Source organism: Bidens hawaiensis, unplaced genomic scaffold (genome assembly GCF_021521415.1).
Source record: "Bidens hawaiensis isolate Kalapana, Puna unplaced genomic scaffold, B.hawaiensis_p1.1 tig00016565_1, whole genome shotgun sequence".
NCBI lineage: Eukaryota > Viridiplantae > Streptophyta > Magnoliopsida > Asterales > Asteraceae > Bidens > Bidens hawaiensis.
The window spans coordinates 312,476-329,650 of record NW_027492520.1 but is presented as its reverse complement, the minus strand read 5'-3'; the positions used below and the strand labels follow the sequence as shown (position 1 = coordinate 329,650).

Genomic DNA, 17,175 nt, shown 5'->3' with positions numbered 1-17,175 from the left:
GATGTGGTGAATTTAGTCAGTGACTCATTTGGATAATTCGTTTGCAGTTAAAAAACAAAGTTATTATCTAATCTTTTTTATATATATATAAGTGTAACTCGATAGCTTGATTGGTTAAGGAAGGTTGTGGCCACACACACAAAGGTCTCGCTTCTTTTATCCCCTTAGCGCCCGAAGGGGTTCAATTACCAGGCCCGACGTAAAAGGAGGGTGACATACCTAGACATATTCTCCCGAGAGGCCCGTATTTGTTAAAAGAATACTTCTATTTAATATATAATTTTGATTTAAAACAATAGACTACAAAATAACTCATTGTTGAATGAAAAAAAATACTAAAATATAAAATCAAATGTGGGTTTGGAATCGGTGTTTTTCTTCTTTTTTAAAGAAAAAAATTTTCACTTATGTTTTACATGAGTCATTTTAGTAACTTGTTTGTTATTATTTTTATTTTTTTTATCTGTTTGGGTGTTTGAAAGGCAACCATATTGATAAAATTATCAAATTATCTATCATATAATTGAGAATGCGATTTTAGATGTCCATTTTTTTTACTCGTGCCAGGCCCAAAAACTTGTATGTTTGTGACGTCCAAATTATTAGTTTGTTTCTCCTCCTAATAAAAAGAATAATAATTATTAATTTGTTATCATTGTTGTAATTATTATTATTACTGTTATTACTTATTGATTTGTGCCAACAAAAATCATTATGGTAGATTACTACAAGCATGGGATACATGTGTGATGTGTAATGAACCAACATGTTGGAGTCAATGAAGTTAGGTGATGATGTCTAGCTTAAGTCTAAAGGACTTGTTATGGATGTCATGTTGGAATAGTTTTTTTATGGTATTATCAATTTATCATATGCAACTTTAATAGTATACCACATAACATGTTGTAACGTGCACAAATGTCCATATGTCAAAAATTCATTAAGCAAAAAAAAAGCACCACATAATATATTAACCAATACAAAACATAGACGCGTTATATTCATATCAACTATGGGGCTAAATAAGCCAATTCATTCATAAGCTCCTTAAGATCAACTTATTAACAGCTCAAATCGAGTGAGCTTTCGTTAACCCAAACCATCATCATCCTTCATACCATCACAATCGAGTCGCGTATCACATAATTAAAGAATTCTTCTTTCATCATGACGATATTCTTCATGCTTATTTCTTAGAACAATTAATCCAAAAAATGAATTGTGTTACCTCTGTTTACAACCAAAAATTGTTATGATAAATGAGAATATATGCATAGTTTAATGCCTACCTTAATCTTATCATCATAATATCATATGCCATTTGCAATTAAAATGAGTTAATACCAGAAGAAATATTAGAAATAAACAAGTACTGTTATGATATTTGAATTTGTTGTTTCGCGAATTTTATGTGTTTGTGAGAAGAAATATTAGAAATAAACAAGTAGTGTTATGATATTTGAATTTGTTGTTTTGCGAATTTTATGCGTGTGTGAGAAGAATCAACTAAAATGGTTAGTCGAAAACTCGAAATGATATAAATGAATAACAGTCACCCGGTTAACTAATGATTTAAATCTAAAAATGTAGTTCTCATCTAGTTAAATATTTGAAGCATCTCCTGTATACTTTACTTTTTTAATGATAGAATAACATATACTTGAAAGTTTATTTATACAAAAAGCAACCTCTTTAAATATAATCTTTTATATTACAATGATCGTCCTTGTATAAGTAAACGCGTCGAGCTGTTTGCGAGGTAAGCTTCGTGAAAAACCTCGATTGAACCGAGTTTAAACGAGCTCGAGCCTAAAAGCAAGCTCATTTAATAAACGAGTCAGGGCTTCACTTATCGAGCTCGAGCCTACACGAGCCTACCATTTGCATGATTTTTATAATATACATATATATTTACATGTATATATATATATGTATATAATAATTAATAAATTAACAAAATAATATATATTATTTTATATATTGAATTTTAATTAAAAAATATACAAAAATTAACAAATAAATAGTAAACGAGTTGAGCCCGATCCGAGCTCGAGCTTGAAAAACTACTAACGAGCCAAGCTAAAGCTTTAGAAATAAATATCAAAACAACTCCGTGTAAGTTAAACGAGTCGAGCTCAAGCCTAGTCGAGCTCGTTTTCACCCCTAACCCTCCCTAAAAGTGGCTAAAACCATACAGAGTCCTTATATTTTTCCCATTTTTATCCCACATGCCATAGATAGTTACTGTATATTGCTAAACTGTACATAGCTCGCCAAATCATCATTAACAACATAAGTATTTTCACACATCGCTCTTTATTCTCTCTATGTAAAGGGTTCTAGCTTGCTTCGTTCCTAGCTTTAATCCTACACCATGAATTTGGCTAGTGAGTAATTTCCGAAACTCCATTTCACTATTTCAGCTCGTTTATTATTATTATTATTATATTATTATTAGGTGAACTGCGGTTTTTGTCCCCGTGGTTTGTCCAAATCTGCAGTTTTAATCCAATAGTTTCAAATTTGCGATTTTTGTCTCTATGTTTTCATTTCATTTGCGATAAACCCGGATTCACTAATCCCGTTAAATCTGGTTGTTAAACCAATCAACGTTCCCTTTACACGAGGGACAATTTTGTCCCTTTTTCCCCAAATACACCTCATCCCTTCACGTGAGAGGGCTTGTGAATTAGGACTAGGGTTTATTTAGAGAGAAAATGAACAAAAACTGCCTCTTACGTGATGAGTTTAACAACTAAACTTAACAGGTTTAGTGAATTCGGGTTTAATTTCAAGTGAAATGAAACCACATAAACGAAAATCACAAATTTGAAACTATTAGACCAGAATCACAAATTTAGACAAACCACGTGAACGAAAACCGCAATTTACTATTATTATTATTATTATTATTATTATTATTATTATTGACAGAATTACAAATTTTGTCCTTTAAAATAAGACGAATTACGGTTCGTGTCCTTTTCTAAGTTTCCTTGCAGGCAGTGTACTTTAAACTTTTTTTTCCTACAAGTTATGTCCTTTACGCTAACTAGGTTAGAAAAACTCTGTTAAATCCCATCACGTGAGAAGCATGTGAGGGTAGTTTTGTCTTTTTGCCTACCCTGCAACAACTTCTTCTGTTTCTGTATCTATTAACACACACACACATTTCATCACCATACCTCCCACTCTTCTTCTCCATCTTCTTAACCATCTGCTCCTCCGCCCACTTCCTCCTCTCCATCTTCTTATCCAAATTTCATAAACAATCACCTAATTCTTCACTTCCTCTATTAAAAGACAACAAAACTTAGTCTAAAAATCAAAACCCAGATTTCAATTCCATCAAATACATCAGAACTCAGTCTAAAAACCAAAACCCAGGTTTCAATTCCATTAAATTAGTTTAATAATCAAAACCCAGGTTCCAATTCCACCTAATAAAAAAACCCCCAATTCAAATCAACCAAACCCTAAAAAGCCAAAATTAAAGCAGTTAACAGCACGAACCACCACGAGAAGAAAACTTGATGATCAAGCTTGAGAACGAGCAGCAGCGTGAAGCAGAAGAGTGCAGTATGAGCAGTAAACTCCTGTAAAGAATTAGCTACTCTCCGCCAGCTCATATCTTTCTTTACAATCATACGGCTCAATGAAACCCTAATAATAATAATAATTGAAGACTGGACTGATTGATGATGATGATGATGATGATGATGAAGTAGAATAAACAAACAGACAAACAGATTGAATTGAATTCAAGGGTTTCGGATTCTTGTAATTGAATGCTTTAATGGGTTTGAATGATAAAAAACAGAAATCAAAACATAAAAATTGAATCTTGACTGATTAATAAACAAACAATAAACAAAACTTGGCGGCGATTGGGCGGAGGGTGGTGGTCCAGTGGCGGAAGAGGAGGAAGTGGGCGGAGGAGTAGATGGTTAAGAAGATGGAGAAGAAGAGTGGGAGGTATGGTGATGAAATGTGTGTGTGTTAATAGATACAGAAACAGAAGAAGAAGTTGTTGCAGGGTAGGCAAAAAGACAAAACTACCCTCACATGCTTCTCACGTGATGGGATTTAACAGAGTTTTTCTAACCCAGTTAGCGTAAAGGACATAACTTGTAGGAAAAAAAAGTTTAAAGTACACCGCCTGCAAGGAAACTTAGAAAAGGACACGAACCGTAATTCGTCTTATTTTAAAGGACAAAATTTGTAATTCTGTCATTATTATTAGTAAACCCTAGGTCGTCATCGTTGAATCCCCAAAGCTCAAAAAATGTCCGATAACATACCTTTCGAAATGCAAACCGAAATCCTGAAACGTGTTCACCCTGTCAAATCGTTGATTCAATTCTGATCGGTTTCAAAACAATGGAAATCTTTGATCGACAGCTCCGAGTTCATCGCTGATCACACCGTCAACCACACTCACCCGCAGCAGCATCGTCTACTGCTAACTTACATAGCAGCAGCACCAGATGACGTGCGAAAATATGTTTCCATTGTCGATGACGATACTTTCCCGCACCACATGTATTCAAAGTTCGAGCTCGGCTCATTTACTCTTTATCTTTTATATTTTACATAATAAATAATATATATTATTTAGTTATTTTTATTTATTTTCTCCCAACACTATATATAATAAATTATTATTATTATATTATATATATTTTAAAAAAATTATATAAATGGCAAGCTCGTGAGCCGGCTCGAGCTCGCTAAGTGAAGCTCGGGTTCGAGCTTGTTTGTTAAACGAGCTTATTTTTAGATTCGAGCTCGGGCTTGAGCTCGATTAAGCTCGGCTCGGTCGAGTTTTTTTACGAGCCGATCTCGAGTAGCTCGCGAGCAGCTTGGCTCGTTTGCACCCCTAAAAACGAGTTTGGTTCAGAACGGGTCAATTAAAAAAATGGTTGTTTTGGGGTCGGAATAGGTTAAGGTCGGACCGGTTTTTTTTTTTTTTTTTTTTAAACGAGAAAAACGGTGGAAACATTTTAGTTTTTTTAGGTTTTTTGATTTTTATTTATATCTTAAGTTATGATATTTTTATTATCCTTCGCGCCACAGGTATTATCCTTCGCCTTTACCCCAAGATATTCCGCTAGCTAGGAATGTGATAATGGTCGATTGTTCTCACGGATTGGTGTGTTTGTGTTTGTGTTGTCGGGACGACGAAGTGGTTGTTGTTTGGAATCCTTCTATTAGAAAATATGTTAGTGTACTATTGCCGGTAGGATCAAGTTTTGTTGGTTTTGGGGTTTGTCGGGAAACTAGTGACCCTAAGATCGTTAGGCTTATGGCCCCTGTTAATACTGTGTATTGGAAGGCTGAGGTTTTTACGTTAGGTACCGGGAAATGGAGAGGTGTATCGATGAATATGCGTTTGCCTCATATATTTACGCGCTTTTCAGATAATAAGGTGATTATAGATGGGGTTATTCATTGGGTTGCTTGTGATTTGGATACTAGATCTAATAATGTGATTGTTTCATTTGACACGACTAGTGAAGAGTTTGGGATGGTAAACCTCCCAGATAATTTAGCCCAGTGTAGAGATCTATCAATGTTTAAGCGTAAAGGTTCGCTTGTTGTGATTAAATCCATTTGGATGCTCCGATTTGTGAAGTATGGGCGATGATAAAAAATGGTGATCCGAAATCCTTGTTTACTAAACTATTCAATGTTACTTTTAAGGGAACGTACGATACGCTATCGTATAAAATACTTGGGTTTAGGAAGAACGGTGAATTAATGACGGAGCATATATATTGGTATGATGGTGGATTTCGAACAAAACTTGCAGGTTCTGAACCTGGCTCAGAACATGGCGAGGTTATTGAGATGGATGTGGCGTATAAGTCGATACCATGGATGGCTTCTTACACAGAATCACTACTTTTGCTTAATCACTCTGATTTTATTGCGATGTGATAACTGGTGCGGATCTCCAATCCTTTTAATGCTAATGTTTTATTTATGTCCAAAAAGTCTGTTATGTTTATTCTGCCAGCATACATTGTTAGATCCCAATCATCGTCGTTGTTCAATCTTTTTCTAGCTCGGATCCTTGTGGTCGGGTTGATTGGTTCTAGTCTTTTCAAATACCTCGTTGTATTATTATTATCAGTTGCATGTGTTAAGTGTCTTTCTCTTTATATATATGCTGTTACTATGGACTATGGTAGTGTAATAGGTGTGCCGTTGTACTCGATTATGTGCAGCGGTATAATAGAGTTAGGGACAGTCATTGTAACATAAAAGATCATATTTAAAGAGGTTGTTTTTTGTATAAATAAACTTTCAAATATATAACTAGATGAGAAGTACATTTTTAGATTTAAATAATTAGTTAAACGGGTGACTATTATTTCATTTATATCATTTCGAGTTTTCGACTAACCATTTTAGTCGATTCTTCTCACACGCATAGAAAATCACAAAGCAACATATTCATCGATATGATTCTCCAAGTCCCGGTACTTAACGTAAAAACCCCAACCTTCCAATCCACAGTATTAACGGGGCCATACGCCTAACGATCTTAGGGTCAATAGTTTTCGGACAAACCCCAAAAGCAACAAAACTTGATCCCAACGGCAGTAATATACTAACAGATTTTCTAATAGGATTCCAAACAACCACCACTTCCTCCTCCCGAAAACGCAAACACAAACACACCAATCCGTGAGAACAATCGATCATTAACACACTCCTAGCTAGCGCAATATCTTGGGGTAAAGCCCAAGGATAATACCTGTGGTGCGGGAAAATATTGTCATCAACAATGGAAACATATTTTTGCACGCCATCTACTATGCAATAGAAACTTCGCAGTAGATGATGCGGGTGAGCGTGGATGACATTGTGATCAGCGATGAACTCGGAGCTGTCGATAAAAATCGATCGGAATTGAATCAACGATTTGACAAGATGAACTCGTTTGAGGATTTCGATTTGCATTTCGAAAGGAATGTTATCAAACATTTTGATTTTTGGGGATTTAGATCTAGGGTTTACTATACAGATGTGAAATGAGTTGGTCAATGGATGTGTATAATTAATCAGACTTTGTTTCATCAGAAAGTTTAGCATGATAAACGTCGCTCATCATCATCATCATCGTACTCAGTATATCCCACCAATAGCAATGCTATGGTAGGGTCTGAGGAGGGTAAGATGTAGACAGCCTTACCTCTATCCCTATGGGATAGAGAGGCTGCTTCCGGTGAGACCCCCGGCTCGATAGTAGTTTTGCATCAAGCCTTGGACATAAGACACATAGCACTCAATCATCGGGACACCGGCTGATCGGTGCATGTGCCCTTGTCTTTCGGCTATCAACGCCACCACATGATGCCTGATTAACCTTCCGCCACTTTTAACGTTATTTTCACGAGATTAGTAAAATAACGTTAAAATTAGTGCAATTTTACTTTTGCCCACCCGAGGGTTCACACATATATACATTATATGCGCGCACCGCAAGCAGGGCGTTGATAAACGTCGCTCATGAAGTTGCATAAATTAACTAAAACATAAAAAATTAATGACAAAAGTTCTAGATTAAAGATAATAATCAAAACACAAAACATAAGTTCTGGTGTTTCAAAATGTGAAGGAAACAAAAATGAACACAATCCAGAAAAGATTCAACCTAGTAACCGCCCTTGAGATCGTTGACAACATCGTATGGAATAGCAGTAACTGTCTCTAGAGTTGTACCTTCAACCATGAACCCGGGTTTAGGTCCCAATGGCTGTCTTTTGGTGCTAATGACCACACCCTTAGCCTTGGCTTCAGCTTTCAGTTGGTCATTCTTCTTAACCCTTTGCTTGAACTCTTCGGTGCACCTTGATGGCATCACGTGTTCGATACGAACATGGATTCTTTTCTTGATGATTCTGTTGCCAACCTGCATGATAAAACAAAATAACATTAAAATGGTTTATATAAACCATTATAACGAATAAAATTGTAGCTTTTAATGTTTTAAATAGTCAAGCATAATTGCAACATATAAGCATGCAATTTAGAGACTTAAAAGTTAAAATCATTGTGAATGCAAAATACATATACAAAGCATACTGATCTTTTACTTTATCCCGATATCATTCATATCTTCATTAGCAGTGCAAAACAAGATGAGCCTGAACTTGACAAGGCTATAAAACACTGCTAGTTTTGACCTATAAAGATTCAAGCCAGGCTCATTTCGAGCACTTTTTCCAAAACTCAAGCTCGGTTCATTTCTCATTTCAAACTCTTTTTAAAAGCTCAAACTCGGCTCTTTATGACTTTTGAAAGCTAGAACTCGGATAGTTTCGAAAACTTTTTTAAAGCACGAGCTTGGAATGTAAGTCAAATTTACAAGCTATAGATCAGCTTGTAAATTATTTATTAATAATCATTTCAATAACATTTTTAATTATTTTATAAATTTTATAAAAACTTGGAACAAGCCTAAACTCATGTAGGCTCACCTATGCAGTGAAAAATTAATACACAAAAGTCCAAAAAAACTAAACGTCACAAATACACATAACCTGTTATTATGTTAAGACTCAACAATCCTAAACAATCTTCCAAACTTCCCATTCAATGCTCGAGCTCAATCTTAATCTCAAAACCTAAACAAACTTTACATTAAGCTCAAGCACAATAAAGCTCAGGTCATTTCAAGCATTTAATCAATCTAATCTCCTTACTACTAATCCAATTGCTTCCGTAAAAACCTATACAGTCATTCTCTGTAGTATCTCGACGGTATCTCTGTTATCAGTGCTCACATGAAATATCGATCAGAATATCAGTACCGATAATATCAGCGATATTGACCGACAATTCACCGATATACCAGCAACATTCCCAATATCAATGTTTTAAGTCTTAATTTTCAAATTTTAGTGTTGAATGTTAGTGTTTTAAAGTCTTAATCAGTTCCTACCTGCTACAATTGTTCATGTTTAGCAAGTTGCAAAAGGTTAATTTGTTAATCCTAAGAGAGTATACTGAATTATTATTGTTAAACTGCTATATATATATATATATATATAAACTCTGCATGATATTAATGCATGATAGTAAAATTACCGATATTTCTTCGCCACGATAACCGATATCTCAAATATTGGTCCTAAACTGATATTTTTCCACATTAACTGCTTAGACTAAATCATAACTAATCAAACCACCTAAAACATTACAATTAACCTAAATGCTAAATAACTAAACAACTAATTAACCAAATCAAACAAATAATAACAAATAATAATAAAGTTAACCTGCTTGTTCATCTCAACACCAATGGCACGCTTAGTAACATTCCAGACCTGGCCAGTGCGTCCATGGTAAAACTTATGCGGCATACCTTTATGCACAGCTCCATTGACCTTAACATCCACGTAATCACCAACGTGATAGGTTCTAAGGTATGTGGAAAGATGAATGGTACCTTTCTTCCTGAAGCCTCTGGCGAACAGGTCTCTGGTTCGTGACCTTAACCCGTGTCCGGCCGGCATTGTTGTTAATGGTTGGATTAGGTGGAGGCTGAAGAGATGAAACCCTACGAGTGTTGGTTTTATATGGGGGTTGGATTAAATTGGATGTTTGATTAGGGTTTGTGAGTGTGTTGGGCTGTTTATTTGGGCCATAGTGCCTGTAGGGTACGGATAGGGTATGTATTTCCATACCAAAACCCGTACATGAACCAGACCGATTTGTACTCGATAATACCCGAAAACTCGAACCGGATGGAACTGGGTTTTTCCAATAACCGAAAACGGATTTTTCTAATACCAAATTTGTACCTTAAAAATATCCAAAAAATACCCCTTAAATGGTGCAACTTCTTAACGCGATTTATGCACCTCTACTTGCCTAAGAAACAAAAAGGGGGAAATGGTTCAAGATCCGACCCGACGTACATGAACTGGTTTTGAAGCCAACCATACTTGAACTGTCGGTACATACTGTAACTAGTCGGCTCCGAGGAGGTGAAAAAAGTTTTGGGCCAACGACGAAATTTTTTTGGGCCTTAAGTAAAACGAACATATTTTTGGGTCCAAACAATTTAATTTAAATTGACTTACTTGATTATGATTTGAGTTGTCCAAAAAAACTTTTGTATAAAAATAAGCTTAAAAATGTCTCAAATAAGACTAAAAAACTCATAACCTTTTGGTTAGATGTTATACCCCTAAGCCATTAGACCAAGTTAATGGTTATGTAATTGTGTTGAAACATTGATTATACATATTTTTTCATAAAAATACATATAATTTAAAAAAAAATCGGGCCTAATGGGGTGTCGGGTATGTGGCCATCGACTACCCGGCCATACTCTAAGGCCGGCCCTGACTGGAACCACTAAAGCCGGTTCCATCTTTACTCAGTCAAAAACTCGAACCTACTTGGAACCGATTTAATCTCTACCTGGTTCTTGATTTTGTTGATTAAACTAGAACTAACTCCCTATCGGGAACTGGTTCTTTGAAAGAAAAAAAAAACGATTTGTGCATCTCTACTAAAACTGGTGTGTATATTTGAGGTGTACATCATTATAAGATTAGATTAGTCTTTCTAGTGGTATTTTTTTTATTTTCTCATCTATTAACCCATTGTTATTAAATAAAACGACCCTATGAATTACTAATTTTTGGTTGCTACTAGGTATCGACGATTGGTATGATCCGTATGCAAAACATCTAAAAGAGGGGAACAAAAACTTTATGCCTTGTTGAAATAAGGAACAATGGCATTTTATTCTTCACGCTCACAAAGCAATTGACCCAACAAAAAACATATATATGTAGTCTGTATCTCCAAGCTTCCTTCCAAGTATTTCTAAGTTATATTAAACATAGTCAGGCGAGAAATAAGTAAAATCCTTTTAAAGATCATCGGTAATCAAATCACCATTTGTTTGTTTTTTTTAGTCATTGTAATTCGTCGACTATTACCAACAAACCCCGTAACAAGCTATTAAATCTAGGTCAATAGCAACCAAACATGACTATATTAGTTAGTATAGGTTAGCAATGGTTATTGACAACTAAACTTGATGAATCTTAATTATACATATTTTGCTAATACCAGTTAAATACAGTTATACTTTGTCAGAGTTAACTATATTGTATTAGTATTGATCGATCAAAGTTGATCTAAATCAGTCACAATACTACAATAGGATATACTTTGAAAGACATTTGGTGTTGAAGTTTTATAAATGCCGTAGCCTTACACATTTATAATTACTATATGTCCAAAAATGAGATGAATGTTAGTCATTTAGATATTACAATATTACATATATATTCACATGTGCTTGGTTTCAAATTTGACGTCTAAGTTACAAAATTATGGAGAAATTAAGTCTTGTCACTTGTGCAACTATTGTCACCTAATCCCATTTAAGACGGTACAAATAAAGTACAACCCCATTAAAGGAAGCTTCATGCCTCCATTGTTTTTCATACTTTTGACCAAGTTTAGATGAATAATTGAAGACCAATAACATTGCTAAAACTTTTACCATAATTTAAAAAATATATTTAGATGAACTTTATTTTTTTATTATTTTATTTGTACAATGGTTGATTCGTTAAAAGTCATTATAATATTAATTTATGAATCCGTCACATATATTCGATGACAGAATTTGGAAACGATTTTAATGCAGTTCGAATATCAAATGAATAATTGTTGAAGGCAATTTCTGACCCATTCATGCTAACACGACTTTGATTGTCGTCTGGTAATGCTCTCGATAAAAGTTCACACAATCACTCATACAAAGTTCTTGTCTCGTGATAAGTTTTATCCGATTGCAAAACTCAGATGAACCACTAAATTATTTTGATATGAAAGTATTTCACGACTCATAGATTATCCGAAGGTTATCTTACGAATCTCCAACAAATAGCAAATTTGAATTCGATTGGATAAGTGAAAGCTTAATTAGAACATGTAGCACTTACTACAAAAGTTCAAAAACCAAAATTTCTATTTTTTTAATACCCTATATGTATACAAAACATCCTATAAGATCATTTTACATATCTAACATGTTCAAATACATACTTCAAAGTTTGTTTGTGTTTTTGAATGAGCAATTTTTTAGAATAGTAGTCACGTTTCAAAAGTGTTTCAATTATGTCACTCAACTTTAAAAAGTGTTCTAATTAGGTCACTCAACTTTCATATTTTATTAAATTAAAGGCTTTAACATGCTTTTTTAATGTTTTTCTTTTTTGTTTCACATACGAAATCTTTTTATCTATTTTTTATGTTGACTTTGGGACTCGATTTTGTTTTTCATTTTTCATTTTTGAATTTTAATACAATTAACGTTTTTTTAAATTTAACTACATATATTGCAAATACCGACCTTCACATCTTATCATCCATTTCTTTCTTGACGCACAAAAAAATCGGTGAGACTCGATTTGAAGATTTAGTGACCCGATTTGAGGAAAATATGCATGAGTGACCTAATTAGAACAATTTTAAAAGTTGGTTACTATTTTATGAGATATTCTCGTTTTTTAAAAGACAAAAATATATTAAGAAACAAACCTAGAAAGACGATAGGTAAAGAAAATAATTATATATACAATAATGGGTGTTTAAACCACTTGATTCTATAAAATTTTTATTTCTTACTGCTGTATCAAATGAAAGAAAAAAATGTAAATATCAACAAAGATTTATTTTATCTTTTTTACGTTTTTCTTGAATACCAAGTTGATTCTGAATCTCCATAAAACCTACCGAGAGACAAAAATTATCAACCCGATCAAATCATTCTTATCGTTTTAAAGCATACTACATAATCGTAAATAGTACACATCTAGTGAACCATATTACTAGAAGGTTAACCATATTACTTACAAAATAAATAATAAAAGTTAAACACGACTTATTCCCATTACCCCGTACACGCACAATATTCAAACTTTGAATACTATAACACAAAAGCCTTCTAGATTTATTTTATTTTATTTTATTTTTTTTTGTAGTATATAAACCAACCTTCCAAAGAGGCATATGACACCAACTCTTATATTTCTTTCCTTTGCAATATCAACATCCCACAATGGCCAAATATGCATCAAACAATGCTATCATTATTTTCACCATTCTTGTTATATCTTTGCTAGTTAATGTTGAATCCCAAGAATTTTCAAGAAGGCTATCACAAAAATCTTTAGGTTTGCGAAAGCAAAAACTAAGTCATTTCCGTTTCTACTTTCATGACATAGTCGCTGGACCGAATGCCACGGCCATCAGGATTGTTGAAGCCACCAGGACCAACCGCACTGCCGCGACTGGTTTTGGTGACATTACCATGATTGACAACCCATTGACAATTGGTCCTGAACGAACCTCTAGACTAGTTGGTAGAGCACAAGGGATGTATACGTCAGCGAGTTTGAATGAAATGGGATTGTTGATGGCTATGAACTATGTGTTTGTTGAAGGAAAATATAATGGTAGCTCGTTGAGTATTTTGGGTCGGAATCAAGTGATGTCACCGGTTAGAGAGTTGCCGATTATTGGAGGAAGTGGGCTTTTTAGATTTGCGCGTGGTTATGCGGAAGCTAGAACTCATACTTTTAATATGAACAATGGTGATGCAGTTGTGGAGTTTAATCTTTACGTTCTTCATTACTAGTTTACTTCACTTTTTGAAATTTTATCTTGTTTCGTATTGTACCTTTTGAGTCGTATTTTTGAATAAATAAGATTTAATTTTTATTTTGCTTTTAAAAAAAGTGGAAAACAAACATGTATTATTCGTATACGCCTCTATGATAACGTCAACACAATTTCATCATAAAATCCCTGCATACCGCCGATAGGTTTGTGTTAGAAAACCAACCCGTCCGCCTCATATACAAAAGAACAAAGACGCTTGCTAGTGACTTTTGGGTAGCCAAATAGGTTATATTTCCGTATTTTACACACGCATATAAATATATATCTAGTTATCCACGAATCTTACATGACATGATGGTAATAAAATGTCTCACATGTAAAGGCTAAATTGTTCTATTCTAATTTGACAGGAGAGGCATAATGCATTACGAATATGATCGAATATATTAATCCTGATAGTATATGTATAAATGTATTTAAAGATGTGTGTTCATGAAAAAACATAATCAACATATATCGAGAAATTTAACTTGTAAGCCCATTCGTAGTCAATGGCATCTTGGGGCGTTTTGAGGCTAAAATGCTGGAAAACACCCCCCTTCTCCTGACGTTTTGGATGGCATCTGGATGTCAGCGTTTTATACACAACGTGAGGTTGACTCGAAATTTGAGGGTCATGTGTGAGAGAGAGAGAGAGAGTAGGGGTGTGCAAGAAACCGAAAAAACCAAAAAATCCAAACCGAATCGAAACATAAGCCGACTGTTTGGTTTTAGGTTTTGTAAAAACCGCACTAACGGTTCGGTTTTGGTTTTGCATGTAAAACAAACTGAAAAACCGAACCGAACCGAAATCTTATATTTTTATTTTTTTATATTAGGTAATTTATAAGAATTTAATAAATATGTAACTCAAATATTTTTGATCAAATGTATAATAGTTTATTAGTTTACAATTAACAACAATATTCATATCTAAATTCATTATTTTTTGCCAACTTTTTTTCCGGCCTAAAATTTTAAAGCTCAAATGGAAAAAACCGTAAAAACCGAAACCAAAACGAAAACCGAAAAACTGAAACCAAAAAAATCGAACCGTTTGGTTTTAGCCAAAAACCGCACCGAACCGCACCACACACTACTGCAAGAGAGAGAGAGGGGGGGGGGGGGAGGGAGGGAGGGAGGCGTTTTGAGGGCATTATTCAACTACACTTACTTTTTACAAAATGTCCAAAAACTGATTATTCGTCACATGACGTAAAATGTCCGGATATACTTAGTTTTAACTACACATGGCCTAATTATTAGCTGATTAAAAACGAGCAATTGAGTGTGAAAACATAACGGTTGACCTTTTTATCATAAACAACCATTTTCTTTCTAAACCAGTCTTCATTATTTGTATGCATTATTTTCTACGTTAGGAGCCACCTTGACCGTTGACCATCAAATCACCACTATCCACCACCCCATAAGGCCGCCATTGTTGATACTTGATACTTTCATATAGGGCGACTATAATGTATAGTTACAAGTTTCTTTTCCTTTTTTTATTAAATGGCAATTCATACACTTAGGCTAAGTGTAGCGAGGCGATAAATGGAGAAATCGCCCCAATGTCGCAGTGAACACCGTCCTTTTGGCGATTTTGAGGGGGAGGGAGGTGTTGGCATGCATTTGTCGCCGGTTTAGGTTTGAAAATAATAATATCTTATTATTATTATTGTTTTTTTAACCGAAACTATACTTTGCTTTCTCGTTAAAATAAAAAACGGTTACAATAAAATGATAGATAAACGGGCAAGAAGCTGCGTCGCATCTATTTTTTTAATAACAAAGTCAATCCTACTAAAGACGAAACGTTGGGGCTTAGGAGCTGAAAAAGTACCATGCACGATACGCTGAGCTTTGCTAAGAAAATTCACAGCCTCCGGGGAGGGGGTGTTCCAGGGACACCCCTCGCGTAAGAGGTGCCATGTAGGCTGCCACATCACACATTAGACATGTGGGCACTCCCACTAGTGTATACCGGTTGGCCTGAGATGGTTCGTGTGTGTGTGTTTTTTTCCTAAATTACAAGTTTGGTATTTAAGTTTGAAAAATTAACACATTCCCACTATATCTAAAACGGAACACAAATGACCCTAGGCATGGATGAGTATTAGTTTTTTTGAGTTAAATACACGTGAAATGATTAAAATGCCCTTTACGATTACACATAAAATACTTTTTAAAAACAGACCAACTGTTAATTAAAATTACTGATTTGTCTTTCAGATACGTATTCCTAACCGACTTCGGTTATCGATTCAGTTCATATCGGCTTCGGTTTACATTAACATTCATTTAGGTTTTGTTCTTTTGGTTCATCTTTAATCTCACATCAACTGAGCTCGATCCGAGTTTAGGCTAGTTTATGGTTTACTCAAAATACATATAAATACTTAAAACCTTAAAAAACTAATTAATAATTAACACACGATTCAAGCCTAAGCTTCTAAAAACGACGCACGAACCTAGCTCGTGCTCAAGCTCTCGTAAATAAAATAGCCAAACTCGAGCCTAGTCTAGCTAAAGCTCATCTCGACTCATTTACACCCCCTAGTTCTCATGTTCAACTTCCATAATAATCGTTTTGATTTTTGGGCTAGTCTAGTCTAGTCCAGTCCGGTCCAATCCGACCCGACCCAACAGAGACATCCTAGTCCAATAGCCCAACAAATATTAAACCGGTAGATATAAATTAAGCCGACGGTTAAGTGAATCTAATTAACTGACCATTGAGTTATGGTTATGGTTAATAATGTGTCTTCGTCAACTGAAATTAATCATCACCGAACGAAACATATGGTTATGGTTAAGTGAATTTAATTAACCGTCCGTTCAATTATGGTTACGGTTAAATGGTTAATAATGTATCTTCGTTAATAACTGAAAGTCTGAAACCGAACCGAACTTTCTACGTTCGTGCTTTTCCAAATTTTATATTTCTAATTTCATTTATTAAACGTCCGTTTCTAGCTTTGAACGTTTAAATTTACGTCTCAACTATTTATAACGTAGCTTGGAACACCATAATTTAGCTTCAAAACCTTTATAATTGAGCTTGGAACACCATAACGGAACCATCAATAGGAAAAGAGGAAAAAAAATGTAAAATGCGGTTTTCGTCCTGTGGTTTGTTCATATTTGATATTTCAGTCCAAAAGTTTGTAATTTGCTATTTCCGTCACAAGAGTTTCATTTCGTTGCAATTTTCGTCCCCGTGGTTTGTTAAAATATGGATTTTTAGTCCAAAATATGTTAATGAGATGGAAGAAAAATGAAAATTCCAATGAAAATGACGGAAATAGCACATTTTAAACTTTTGGACTGAAATAGCAAGTCTGAACAAACACAATGACGAAAACCGCACTTTACACAAATTAAAAAAAAAATACACTTCACACATAGTTGTCAAAGACGCAAGGCACATAAAATGCGAGCGCCTGAGACAAGAAAGGCGCATAACAT

At 34.6% G+C, this 17,175-nt stretch overlaps 1 protein-coding gene and 2 pseudogenes across 2 annotated transcripts; 2 read left to right on the top strand and 1 right to left on the bottom strand.

Annotated features, from left to right (window-relative positions):
- The first annotated feature begins 4,348 nt into the window (after positions 1 to 4,348).
- LOC143551746 (F-box/kelch-repeat protein At3g06240-like) lies at positions 4,349 to 5,945 on the top strand (annotated as a pseudogene). Its single transcript, XR_013138550.1, has 2 exons — positions 4,349 to 4,542; positions 5,077 to 5,945. The product of XR_013138550.1 is annotated as an F-box/kelch-repeat protein At3g06240-like (transcript).
- A 1,664-nt stretch (positions 5,946 to 7,609) lies between these two features.
- Positions 7,610 to 9,561, bottom strand: LOC143551784 (large ribosomal subunit protein eL21z/eL21y-like). Its single transcript, XM_077042143.1, has 2 exons — positions 9,291 to 9,561; positions 7,610 to 7,921 (listed from the first exon to the last, which is right to left on the bottom strand). The coding sequence occupies exons 1-2, from the start codon at positions 9,525 to 9,527 to the stop codon at positions 7,664 to 7,666; spliced, it is 495 nt and encodes a 164-aa protein (XP_076898258.1). The 5' UTR covers positions 9,528 to 9,561; the 3' UTR covers positions 7,610 to 7,663.
- A 3,535-nt stretch (positions 9,562 to 13,096) lies between these two features.
- On the top strand, positions 13,097 to 13,707 carry LOC143551783 (dirigent protein 22 pseudogene; annotated as a pseudogene).
- The last annotated feature ends 3,468 nt before the right edge of the window (positions 13,708 to 17,175 follow it).

Bases quoted from the DNA above. Each gene is read 5' to 3' on its own strand.
- LOC143551784 (XM_077042143.1), bottom strand. From the start codon at position 9,527: ATGCCGGCCGGACACGGGTTAAGGTCACGAACCAGAGACCTGTTCGCC. The intron at 7,922-9,290 runs GTTAACTTTATT...TTTATCATGCAG, and splicing joins GTGTTGAGATGAACAAGCAG to GTTGGCAACAGAATCATCAA.